General features: G+C 38.5%; 1 protein-coding gene across 1 annotated transcript in view; it reads left to right on the forward strand.

Annotated features, from left to right (window-relative positions):
• The window catches only part of IQGAP2 (IQ motif containing GTPase activating protein 2), a 264,412-nt gene that overhangs the window by 120,875 nt on the left and 130,525 nt on the right, over window positions 1-13,012 (forward strand). The window contains exon 3 of the mRNA XM_033109917.1: window positions 10,614-10,770. Coding sequence (XP_032965808.1) covers window positions 10,614-10,770 — 157 coding nt within the window. The remainder of the gene's footprint in view (window positions 1-10,613; window positions 10,771-13,012) is intronic.

Here is a 13,012-nt window from a genome sequence, read left to right on the forward strand (position 1 = left end):
TGCACCGCCTGGTGTCTCTCTATCCTAATCTCCTCCTTTTATAATGACATTGGATTAGGGCCTACCCAAATGGCCTCAGTTTACCTTAAGCACTTCCTAAAGGCCCTTATCCAAATACAGTCACATGCTGAGGTACTGGGGGTTAGACATGAATTTGGAGGGGGCACAACTCTACTCATAACATTCCACCCTTTGGACCACCACAATCTGTGTCCTTCTCATGTACAAAATACATTCATCTACATCCCAGAGGCCCCCGACTCTTAACCCATTCTAGTGTCAACTCTAAGTCCCAAATCTCACCTAAATGTCATCTAAATATGTGGGTGAGCCTTGAGGTATGATTTATCCTGAGGCAAAAATTCTTCTCTAGCTATGAACCTGTGAAACTAGGCAAGTTTCAAAATACAGTGGTGGGACAGGCTTAGGATAGACATTCTCATTCTGAAAGGGAGAAATTTGAAAGAAAAAAGGGGTCATGGATCTAAGCAAGTCCAAAACCTAGCATGGCAAATTCCATTTGATTTTAAGACGAGAGTAATCCCTTTGATGTTCTGTCTTTTGGGCCTACCAGGGTGGTAGCCCTGCCTGCCACACCGACTGGGGCTGCAGCCTGGTCCAGTGAAACAGAGGAGGGGACAGAGTCTGGGCCTGTGGTGGGAATGGCAGCCCTGTCAATCTCTGAACCACCTTCAGGGTAATTTCTTCCCTTATTTTGATAGATAACACAGCCAGAGAGTTCTGTTGTCCCATTCTATAGAACCCCCAAAATCTGGGGTTCTATTCCTGGCTTTTGCTGAGATGGCTGATTAAATCAGTCGTTCACAATCTTTATGCAGTGTTTGTCCAGCTGTACCTTTTGTGTTCTCTTCCTTTCTCATTTTTTGCAGTATTAATAGGCTAAGAATTTTCCAAATCCTCAAGTTCTGATTCCTTTTTGCTTAACAATTTCTCCTTCAATTTCTCTATCTCCTCTCGCATTTTACTGTGAGCCACAGAGACGATCCAGGCTGCACTCTTGATTTGTTTCACTTATTTAATGTTTGCGTTAATGACATTCCTCCTCCTTTACTTTTTAAACCTTAAAGCCAGGCTGTTGACATGGTTAGAGGTACATGAAAAGATGTATGTACTTAATGTTTTCCGTAAGGGGGAATCTTATTGGTTAAGTGTCTCAACCAACTTGCTTTTTTAAAAAAAGTTTAAAATGTTTTCTTTTTGTCTCTCCTGCTTCTATCTCGCATCACAAACTAGATTAAATCACCAACCACTGATTTCCCCTCTACCACCACAAGACTCCATTTTGGCTCAAGTGTTAAGTATAATCAGCAAACAAGCTGTTGCTTTTTATACATTGGAAAGAGACAGGAACTTTAGAATACATTGTTTTTCATTAATGAAAATAATATGTACTTATGATAAAAAATAATAAGATAACAGGAAACGAAGAAGAATTTCACCGATGTGATTATACAGAGAAAACCACTGTTAATATTTTGCTGTGTGTGTTTTAGTCTGTGTACGTTAAATACATGTAATTTAAAAAATAAAATTATCTTCCTGTATAATTTTGCATCCTGTCCTTTTCTCTTAATTTACCACCAGCATTTTTTCATTTTCTTAAATATTCTATGAAAATATCTTAAGTGGCTATATAACATCTGTCCAGTGGGTAAACAAGATTTTCTTAGGCATTTAGGTTATTTCCAGTTTTTGTGTTACACGAAAATCTTCGGCCATAGCTATATTTATTAAGCTATATTCACAAAGCAAAATATCTGGCTTGTGTTTTAAGTTTCCTGATGTAGCCTTTCAAGAAACAGTAGAGTATGGTGGTTATTGTGCAGATTTCAGAGTGATATTTGGGTTCAAATTATGGTTTTTCCACTTATATATTTGGAGGAGACACAACTTGGACAATATTATTTCATCTTTCTTGGTATCTGACTCATTTTTTTTTTAAGATAATAACTCATTGGGCTATGGGAAGAGTAAATGAAATTTTATAAAATACCATGTACAAACTTAATAGGTATACAGTAATTATTTACTATTATATCATCAGATCTCTTTCCAGAAAGTTTATACCAATAGTTTATAACTGTTCCGACATATTGGGGAGATCATATACTTGAGAACCTACAAGTACATATATTACAAGCCAGTAGAGGGCATAAAACATCTTCCCGGAAGATTCCGGGGAGATATTGTGGCTCCTCTCATTCTCACCCAGATCCCTAGATACCAAAGGCTCCAACACTCTGTTTTCATGCATAAGCATTTCTCTTCAGGCATATATGTTTCTTTAATTATCACTTACGAGGTGTCACTATCCTATATATACTTACCTTTTTGTTTTTTCCAATATGTGAGTATTATTTCAGAGAAAAGTTTAAGTTGGTGTATTATTAAAGCACTATTAAATATGTAACACTTGAACCAAGTCATCTAAGATATCAGTCGAAAACCATGGTATTAAACACATGATGTATGTATTGTCTCTCCCATCCTTTTTCTCCCTTCCCAATCAAATGTTGAAGCTTAAGACAAGTTTTGCATGATAACATTAAAAACTAGTGCATGTTTTGGAGTTTAAAATTGTTTTTAAATTTTGTGGGCGCATTCCTTTATACAATATCTGCCTATCTAGAAATTATAACACAAGTAAATGTCTTTTTTGTGTGTTTATGTATTTGTATATACTAAGCCAGTTGTCTCTCCAGGCGTGTTGCATATGAATATAATACATCCCAGGTGGACAATTAATTCGGCCAAACCTAAATAGAAGTACAATATCTGATTGATTCCTGGAGTTAGGAAGAATTATGAATAGAGCATATATTCTATTTGAACAACATTGTGTTCTGTGAGATAATTTTCCATTTCTTTTTCAAAATTTATTTGAAAATAATTTTCAAAAATTAATCAGACCTATTACAAATCAGGCTACAAAGTTTGCAGGCTTTCTTGTATCTGTCAGTGCCTCAGAGAACATAGTTATTTCATCCCATGGCTAAGTGCACATAGAGGAAGAAGGGTAACATTAAAGCATTAAATAGCCTTCTCTACGAGATAATTCACTCAAGAAGATTCTTTAAAAATCTTGACTGTTTGAAGAGCAGGGAGCCACCTGCGTGACTTCTGGGTGTCAGCTATCTGCTAAGTTCTGCACTGGTGCTGTTTCATTTCATCCTCAAATCACTTTGAACTGGTATCCTAACATCAGTGAGAATCTAAAACTTACCGCTCAGTAAACTGAGGGGCTTTGCCTGATTCACCATTTGGAGCAGTATCTGGAAAGTACTAGACGCTCAAAAAATCAATTGGATTAATGAATCTGTCAAGGTTACACACCTAGTATAACCTAGTAAGGGAATAAGCCAGATTCAAACTTGGGGACAGGCTAATATTTGTGATTAATGTTTGCTGGGTTCTTACTGTGTGCCAGGCACAGTGCTAAGCATTTTACATAGATTCTCATTTACTCCTTCCCACAGCCCTCCAAAGGTAGATTCTTTAAATATCCTCATTTTACAGAGAAATCACTGGTACTATGCTGGAACTACGATTTGAACCCAGAAAGTGTAACTCCAGACGCTATGGTTTTAGTCACCAAATTGTACTGCTTCTATCAGTTGCCTGCCATTTGATTATATGAAATGTTGCCAAATGTTCTGGGGAAAGGAGTTCCGTGGTAAAAAAAAAAAAAAAAAAAATTGGGGGAAACAATGGGTTAAAAGAAATTAAACTTGGTTCCCTACTTGACGACTTCCCTGAGCTTTTAGGAAGCTAATGCAACTTATGAAGCCTCAAGAGAAGATATAGAAGGCAACATTTTCTAATCTTATTTGGCCCCCTTGCTCCCCCGCCCCCCCCCCAGGACACAATTAGCATCTCACTGAGCCAGCAGTCTGTGGAACACAGTTTGGGAAATGCTTGCCAACCTCAACAGATTCTGCTATATTATCTCCCTCCTAAAGAGGAGAGTGATAAATAAGTCCTTGGAAGCCTGCTCCATTCCTATTAGGTATTGGAGTCATGTATTGATTCTTTTCATGGTATTATGTGTGTTTTAAAGAAAATCATTGGTAACATCTTCACACGTCACATCACTTTCTTGCACTGAACCGTGTAAGTTTTGTATGAGAGAAGTATGGTGACCCATGGATGTGCAGTTTGTGTTTTCCTACATCCCCATTCCCCTGTGCTAATTAGGCTGATAGAATCCCGGTGACAGGTTTGCAGCAGCCCCTCGGGAATGAGAAAATCTTACCATGAGAACTTAATCCAGTCCTTCTGACGTTTTACATCCATTGGCACAAAAGGTGACCAATCACACTGTATGTATAAAAATATCTGGTCTTTGTTTTTATTCTTTTGTAAAATATTTCATATGCTGATTTTCAAAACATTGAGGGAGAGAAATTGACTTTGTAACACTTGAAAGTTCATGGAACAGGGCCCTGCATTAAAACACGGTTTGTACAGAAAAAACACATTTTCTGGGTTTTGGCCAGCCGTTCTACTTTCGGGACATTTATTCCATACAGCACTGTATGATAGCGACCAAGATTTATAGTTGGTGATTTCCTGAATAACAACTCAGATAGCAAATGCCTCAGCGAAACAGCTTTCATATGCTCTGCAAGGCACAAGTAGCATAATAGAATGCCTCGTTGTTTCAGGATTTTCATGAGTTTGGTTTTTTTTTAATCTCTTGCAAGACAAAATGAGATTAATTATTTCTCTTTTTGGCCTAAACCTAAAATTGGAAAAATGTCACCTTTCTTTCCCCTTCATCCTTCTCCCAGCATCCTCCCACTTCCCCTTCTCCCAGTCTCACTTGGATCAGACCTTGTGCATTTACACATAGAGCTACTTATAGAAACCACCTCAACTCAAAAAAAAAAAAAAGGGTTGAAGAGAGACTGCTTGAATAATAAAATGGAAATTCTTTTTACTTCTATTTTGTTTCTCTGTGCTTGGTAAGTCATCTAAATTTTCCCTGCAGAGAGAAGAGAAAACAAGTAGTACTAATAGAAAAGCAGCCCCTCTACTGGGAAAAGGTCAAGTTCTCCAACAACCTTTAAGATGCTCACAAGAAATAATTTCGACTTTTGCCCTGGGGTGAGACATTCACATATTGGTGGTCTTGTTCAGTAGGTGTAATCAATAGAAGGAACAGGGAAGAATCAGTAAATGCAAGGTCAGCAGGAGGACACACAGCTAATTCTGGTTTTCATTTCTGTGGATTTTTAGGTCAAATCTGAAGACAGGCTTTTGATGACATATGAAGTCTTTCTGGCCTGATTTTTATATCTGCATACTTTATGTACTATCCATATATAAATCATAGACATATAGATCATTGGAATACAACTGAGAGTCTAGAAATAACTTTTCATACTTAAACAGTCAATTGATTTTCAACAAAGGTACAAAGATAATGTAATGGGGGAAAGTATAGTCTTTTCAACAAATGGTGATGGGACAACTGGATATCCACATGCAAAAGAATGAATTTAGACCCTTACCTGTCACCATATAAGAAAAAAAAAACTCAAAATGGATCAAAGGCCTAAAATGTAAGAGTTAAAACTATAAAGCTCTTAGAAGAAAACACAGATACATATTTGTGACCTTCAGTTAGGCAACGGTTTCTTAATATGATCCTAAAATATACGAGCAACAAAAGAATAAACAAGTGGAACTTGGTCAAAATTAAAAACTTTTTGTGCCTCAAAAGACACTATTAAGAAAGTGAAAAGTCAACACACAGTATGGAGAAATATTTTCAAATCATATATCTGGTAAGAGCCTGGTATACCAAATATATAAAGAACTCTTATAACTCAATTATAAAAATACAACCCAACTGAAAAATGAGTAGTGGATTTGAATAGACATTACTCTATAGAAGATATGCAAATGGTCAGTAAGGACATAAAAAGATAGTTAATATCATTAGCCGTCAGGGAAATGGAAATCAAAACCCTAATGAGATGCCACTGTGCATCTACTAGGATGGCTACAATCAGAAGGATAGCTAAGTGTTGGCAAGGAGGTGGGGAAATTAGAAGCCTTATCATTGGTGGGAATGCAAAATATTGCAGCTGCTTTGCAAAACAGTTTGGAAGTTCCTAAAAATGATTAAACATAGAGTTACTTTATGACCCAGCAATTCCACTTCTAGATGTATACCCAAGAGAAATGAGAACATGTGTCCCTGCAAAAACTTGTATACTAATGCTTAAGCAGCATTATTCACACTAACCAAAAAGTGGAAAAAAAACCAGATGTTGATAAACTGATAAGTGAATAAATAAAATGTGATATATTCCTAAAGTAGAATATTATTCAGCAATAGAAAGGAATGCAGTACTAATACATCCTACACCATAGATGAACCTTGAAAACATTATGCTAAATAAAAGAAGTGAGTCACAAAAGGCCATACATTGTATGATTCCATTTATATGAAATGTCCAGAACACGCAAATCCATAGAATGAAAAATAGATTTAGTGGGTTGGGGATCTAGGGGTAAATGGGGAGTGACTACTAATGAGTAAAGGGGTTCTTTATGGAATGACGAAAATATCCAAAAATGGATGGTGCTAACGGTCTCACAACCCTGTGAATATGCTTAAAATCAATGCGTTGTATATCTTAAATGGGCGAGTATATGGTATGCGGATCATTTCTCAATAAAACTGTTAATAAAACAATATCATATTGCATACTTACAGTGTCTTGTTGAATGCCATTATAATTTTAGACTCATCGACTGAAACTGAGTTCCTAGGATTTCAAGTGACCTGTCCAGTACATCCAGCTAGTGATCACAGAGCTAGATGTCCTGAGCTGCAAGCCAGAGGTCTTTACAATGTGATTGCTGTAGGAAGTTTGACCCCAAAAGACCACGAAAAGGACACTTAGAGTTACTGGTTTGACGGGGTAATGCTAGCTTGTATAACAGTAAGCCTCTGGGGCTGAAGTTGGTGGTAGAAATTTAATTCTTTCTCGTGTAAGTTTATTGATCAGATATTGACTAATAATTGATAGGAATTTCCACATATATGATGAGAAGACTTTGAGATCCTGTCTAGGTTTGCAGGAGTTCTTCAGGAGGTGACTCTGTTTGGATAGGCTCCAAGCTTCCTCTAACTACAACTTGCAACAGCACCCACAAGCAGCCCAGGCGTTTACTCTTGCGGAGTAGATGACAAAGAGGTGACAAGGAGGGCATTCTAAAAGAAAAATGAACCCCCTGGAAATTTGCTCAACTCCGACAGTGACTATACTACCTCTGACCTTACACTAGAAGAGTGACTGCATGTGCCTCTCCAAACCATGGAACTCTTACTGCTGCTCTGGAAGTGTCCTGCAGTGTTCTGTTGTCACTTTTGTTTTTGCACGGAGGCTGTGGGAATAGACTGGAAGACTCATTTTTCTGTGTGATGACTTTTGAGAAGTTAAAAGTTGAAATAGGAGGAACAGAAGCCCCTGGCAGCTTTTTGATGTTTTTTCAATTACTAGGTGTGTGGTCTTGGGCTTTTCTGAGCCTCAGATTATCATTCCAAATGGTGACTCTAATAGCACCTCTTCCTTGTGGGGTGGTCTTGAAGATTAAGTGATAGTCCCCATAGCATTTTAAGTCCAGGTTCTAGCACTAAATAGTGCTTAATAAATACTATTATCATTGATGATAATCGCATCATCTTTTGACTTTCAAGGCAATGAAAAGGAGATCTCTCCATTGATGCCGAATGTTGCAAAATTGCTACATTTACAAGTCTTTGGCAATGTCCTAAAAGATTTTAAGATGCAACGGTACGGCTTGGAAAATTTTTCTTAAGCAGGCAGCATCTTTCATAACACTGGGTACCCGCTACATATAAACATATTAGCAGGCACAAAAGATTATAAAGGGGCGGCCTTTGCCTTTCAGCAGTTGCTAATGTCACAGGCATTAGCAAGGGCTGTAGTTTAAATAGGCTGTGCCTATCTTATGTTTCTGGTATGGTTAGTGTTTTAAACCAACCGCACATGTATTCTCATATAGACAAAAAAGTGCGATTATCTTCATTTTTTTTTTTAACAAACCCAAATCTAAAATATCATACTTCAGTCATTTGTAGTTTAGCTTCCTGCCCATTGCTCCCAATTGTCGATTTACCTCCCCCCACTCCTCCTACCGATTGTCAGTTTACCTCTCCCCTATCCCTCACACATGCACCCCAATTACAGGATTGTTGTAAAGAAATAAAATATTGTTGTGTGAAAAAACTTTTTTAAGATGAAGATAACTATTTGAAAACAGATTGTGTTCTAATGTTTAAATAGCACAATGCTGTCATTTTGTAGTTTATTTAGATTAGAAACTCAGTCTAGTGTAATGGCTTTTAACTCGGCCAGATATTTATTTTAAAAGGCAACATTATTATTGATTTCTTAAATTTTTAAAAAATTTATCAAGTCTGTGATGCTCTTCAGTCTATTTGAAACAAGTCTCATATAGACCAAAAATCCTTTATTTACCTTGTGTGTGATATGTGAAAACCAAGTTCATCATTCTCCTTTTACCTACCTGTTCCTGTTCTTCCAGTTTCACAGTCCTGCTAGGATACCACCCCATCCTTTTTACTCTGTTCCCTTTAGCAGGAGAGAAAACCGATGTCTAGGGAGGTTAGGGAATGTGTTTGGGGTTTCACGGTGTACGTGGGGCTGAGTCCGGGTGCAGCGAGCTCCCTTCACACCAGGCCCCTTTTCCTGGCTGGTAATTTCTCTTTCTACCCCCTTTTCTAAGCCATCACCAAGTCCTGCTACTGTTTCCTTGAAATGTTTTCTGGTTTCCTCCCTCCCTATTTCTTCCTGTCTAATCTCATCCCTCAATTTCTCACAATGAGAAAAGCCTGACAGAGCTCTTTGTCTCTGGGGCATCCATCATTCAAGATTAATTTTCTCTAATCACCACTGTTAGCATGTCACTCCTCTGCTTTGAAACTGCAGGAGCTCCCGCTTCCTGTGGCAGGGAATATCAGCACTTCTCTTGTGCTAGGTCCTCCAGCGCTCCACTTCCCTGTAAATGCTCAGCTTCATTTCCTTTCTCCCCATGAACTCCGAAGGCCCCAAGCCTTCTCTGGGTTTTCTCCATGAGTCAGCCGTGTTTCGTTTATGCCTCTGGTCTGTGCTGCTCCCGGCTCGACCGGTCCTCCTGCTTTTCCAAATACTCCTTTTTTCTAGATCGAATTCAGGCCCCACCATCTCGTCCGTGTTTTCCCTATTACTCCAGTGATAACCCAATAGCCCCTCTTTACTCCCAAACTTTGTCTTCTTATGCACTAATACGTAGCATTGGACATAACAGCCTCTCATATGTGGTTCTCTGGTGTTTTCTTACAGTTGCGTTCCCTTCTCAATTATATTTAAAGTTCTTGGAAGGCAGGGCTGGTGTTTATATTTTTCTCACATATTCCTACAGTGCCTAATAAGTGGTCAGTAAATACTCCTTGCTTATTAGGGGCTCTTTGAGCTTTTAAAAGATGCTGTCCAGAGCTACAAGCAGTTCAGACATTTTACAGTGTTTGCTGCTTGGACCAGGATCAGTTGTTAATATTGCAGAACAGTACTCTCGTGTCTGCCAAACGTTGATAGGATCAGCCACTGTTGTGTTAATGATCCTCTGGGGGGACTGGCTATATAGGTACGGCACTCACCCTAACAGTTTATGATTTGTTTGTGGATCGGCTGCAGGGAAGTGGGGGGCTGCCCCACTGAGAGCCTGCACACCTGCCTCTTGGAGCTTACAGTAGGTAAGCCTGGGAGGCATTCTCCTCACAACGCTGGCAGATTCTCAGCACACCAGTATGAAATGTGAACTGAACTGGCTCCCCTCCCACCGTGTGTCCTTTAGCCAGTAATGACCTTGGTGCACTCTTTTCTGCAATACTGGCACAATGTCCTAAGATTTAATCTGAATCTTGTTCTGAAATATTTTTTCAGAACGCAGTTAAGTACAGTACCTTCCTGAAAAGGTAAGCATGTTGTAATAAGTTCCTGGTATCAGAAATAGGAATGTGTATTATGTAAAGAAGACCACATCTGCTTTCTGAAATTTGGTGTTCCTTTTCCTTGCCTTCCTACCTTTCCTGGTAGTCATTTCCGGACTGGGGCTCCTGCAGGTTTTACAGCACCTTGAATTATGCTCTCTCAAAAGCATAACCTCTACAAGAACCTCTTCCGCTAAGGGCTCATAAACTGGAATTCGTTTTTCTGTAATGTCAGCAGGACTGATTCCACCCATCCAAAATGCATTGACCTTTTTCCTCTGTGGTACAAAAGAGAATTGGCAGAGATGCAGATAAAGGTGAAGTTTACAAGCTCTGGCACGGTTCAGTGCCAGTGGGCTTGTTTGTATCCCTTGTTCATCTCATGTTCTGAACCCTTGTCCCCCGCAAGAAGTCCTCTCTTTCCATCTGTGACACCTGAAGATGTTTCAGATTGTGTTCCCTTTGTTACTGTCCCCATCACACATAGTGAGATGCTGTATCATTTCATTTATGGAAAGTCACCCAACTGGAGTCACGTTAAGGTTTTTCTTAATCCCTTTAGGTGGATGGAAGTCTGCTTAGTTGAAGAATTGCCACCAACCACTGAACTGGAAGAAGGGCTCCGGAACGGAGTTTACCTTGCGAAGTTAGCCAAGTTCTTTGCCCCAAAAATGGTATCAGAGAAAAAGATCTATGATGTGGAACAAACACGTTATAAGGTAACTGTGATCTAATTGGTTTGGGCTTCCAGCTAAAAGTTAAAGTTCAGTATTTCATTTCCTTTCCCTTTTTTTTAGTGTTTCTGCAAGAATTTTGTGGGGTGGAGGGGGCATCCTAGGTCTTTGAAGACTGTTAATAATCATTCCCGAAGCAGCAGCAATTTTAAAAGCAAAGTGTTTCTATTTCTGGGCTAAGGCTGAGAGGCCTCTGATTTGTGGGGCTGCCCCCATTATTCCTTCATGGAGGTCATTTTTATTAGTGCCAGTAAATGTAAAAGTGGCAGCACTTGACGCCTCCTTTTTTTCACCACCACATAGTTTATTACTCCCCTTGTTCTCATCAAGGAATAAAGTATCCAGCTGGATCTTGAACTTGTGGCCCCAAAGAGTTAGGGCCAATGTGATAAAACAAGTAGTACTATTGAATAATCAGATAGGAATCCCTTTCCATTTGGTGTTTAAAACAAAATAAGACTAACCTTTTTGTATGCAACTAGTTTTAAGAATTATTTCACAGCTAATTTGAGAAGGTATATGGAGGAGAACACAAAACCAAAATAAATACCAATCTTGTATAAATAAAAAAATTCTGATATTTTAGAGAACAGGTCTAAATATTTATAGGTAAAGTAATATAGCTAGGATTTGCTTCAAAATAATTGGGAGGAGTTTGGATATATGATTCAAGATGGGCCATGAGTTCACAATCATTGAATTTGGATGATGGGTGCATAGGAGTTCATTATACTATTCTGTCTATACTTTTATGCTTGAAGTTTTTGATTATAAAGTGAAGGAGGAAAAAGTAAATGCTGACCTAAAAGACTCCTTCATTAGCTATGTCTTTAAAAGGGACTTTTTAAATGTTTGGTGTTCCTCCTGGAATATGTGATTTCTTGTCCACTTCAGATCCGGGTTTCTAAACCTTCTTTGAAACTTGATTCTTTATTTTCTTAATATATTGTATTCAGTTCCTTCTATCAGTATTTTTTATCTGCAGATTTTCAAATAGCCTTACAAGTTATTTCTCTTACAGTTGCAAGGACAACATTAAGTATAGTTGAAAATGGAATGCATAGTGCCCTTCAGTTGGTATTGAGACAAAATTTATTTTAAAAATATGTATGTTGAATTTAGAGCAAATGTTTGAGTAATCATTTAGGCTAACAGACAAGGTGAACTGACAAATCTTTTATGCAAGTCTGTTTCCATGGTCTAGTCTAATACATGACTGAGCAAACTTTTCTGTCTTAGATAATGTTATGAATGAAAGTGTTTGCATTTGTTAACGTAAGTTTGAGTTTACTAAGTCATGTGTCTCACCCTAGAGTTTTCAGCTCATTATACCTTTGCAGAAGAGTTTAATGAAATAATGACTTAGCCAGCCAAAATTAAAATTGGTTTTTAATTTTGAAAAATATTTTTTAAAGTTCAGAAAAGCACAGAAAAAAATATTTGTATACCCACATCACAAAATAAGGTAACATTTGTCCACATTTTAGAGCACTTTTTTCCATTGCTTTGATAATGGTTATTACCAAGATCTAGACCTGTTAGTACTAACAGCCGTGTAGATTTAACAACACAGTTAAGGTGTAGTTAGGCTGGGCTCCAGCCCACACTGAAAGGGGATTGTGGGTATTTTGTTTTAACATTATGCATGGTGAGAATCAAGATGGAAAGACAGACCTTCAGTGGAAGTGAGCCCCAGAGCAGAGAGTGGGCTAATTCTTTCCCCCTCCTGGGACATCAAACACCTTGAACACAGGTTTCTCTACCTAGTTCAGTTGCGGATACCCTCGTGGCAATTTAAACGGGTACTGTTTCCTCTTGCCTTAGAGATCCTGCTATTTGAATAAATAGTAACTTGTCTATGGGATGGAGACAGGGAAAGTATTTCCAATCTCTTGTTACAGAATAAGATATCTGTGGAGCCTAGGCAGGTGAGTCATCCCTAAGTTAAACAGTGTGAGGAGGGAAGTGCTGCGATTTGCCATCCCCCGTCCCATCAGGCCCCTGGAAGATGGGTGCCCAGAAGAAGAGATGCTAGGAGAGGGGTGGAAAGAAAGGAAGTAGCAGAAGGAAGGGGGTTGATGCCAGCTGTGATGTGGGAGAAAACATGGGACAAATGGAAACTACCCCTCTGTGAAATCACTGGAGAAAAGAGACTTTTCTTTTATTCCTTTTATTAAACCCCTGAAAGTGCTTCATGTCCTTGAATGGGAATTTTTAGTGATTTGCC

Source organism: Rhinolophus ferrumequinum, chromosome 7 (genome assembly GCF_004115265.2).
Source record: "Rhinolophus ferrumequinum isolate MPI-CBG mRhiFer1 chromosome 7, mRhiFer1_v1.p, whole genome shotgun sequence".
Lineage (NCBI taxonomy): Eukaryota > Metazoa > Chordata > Mammalia > Chiroptera > Rhinolophidae > Rhinolophus > Rhinolophus ferrumequinum.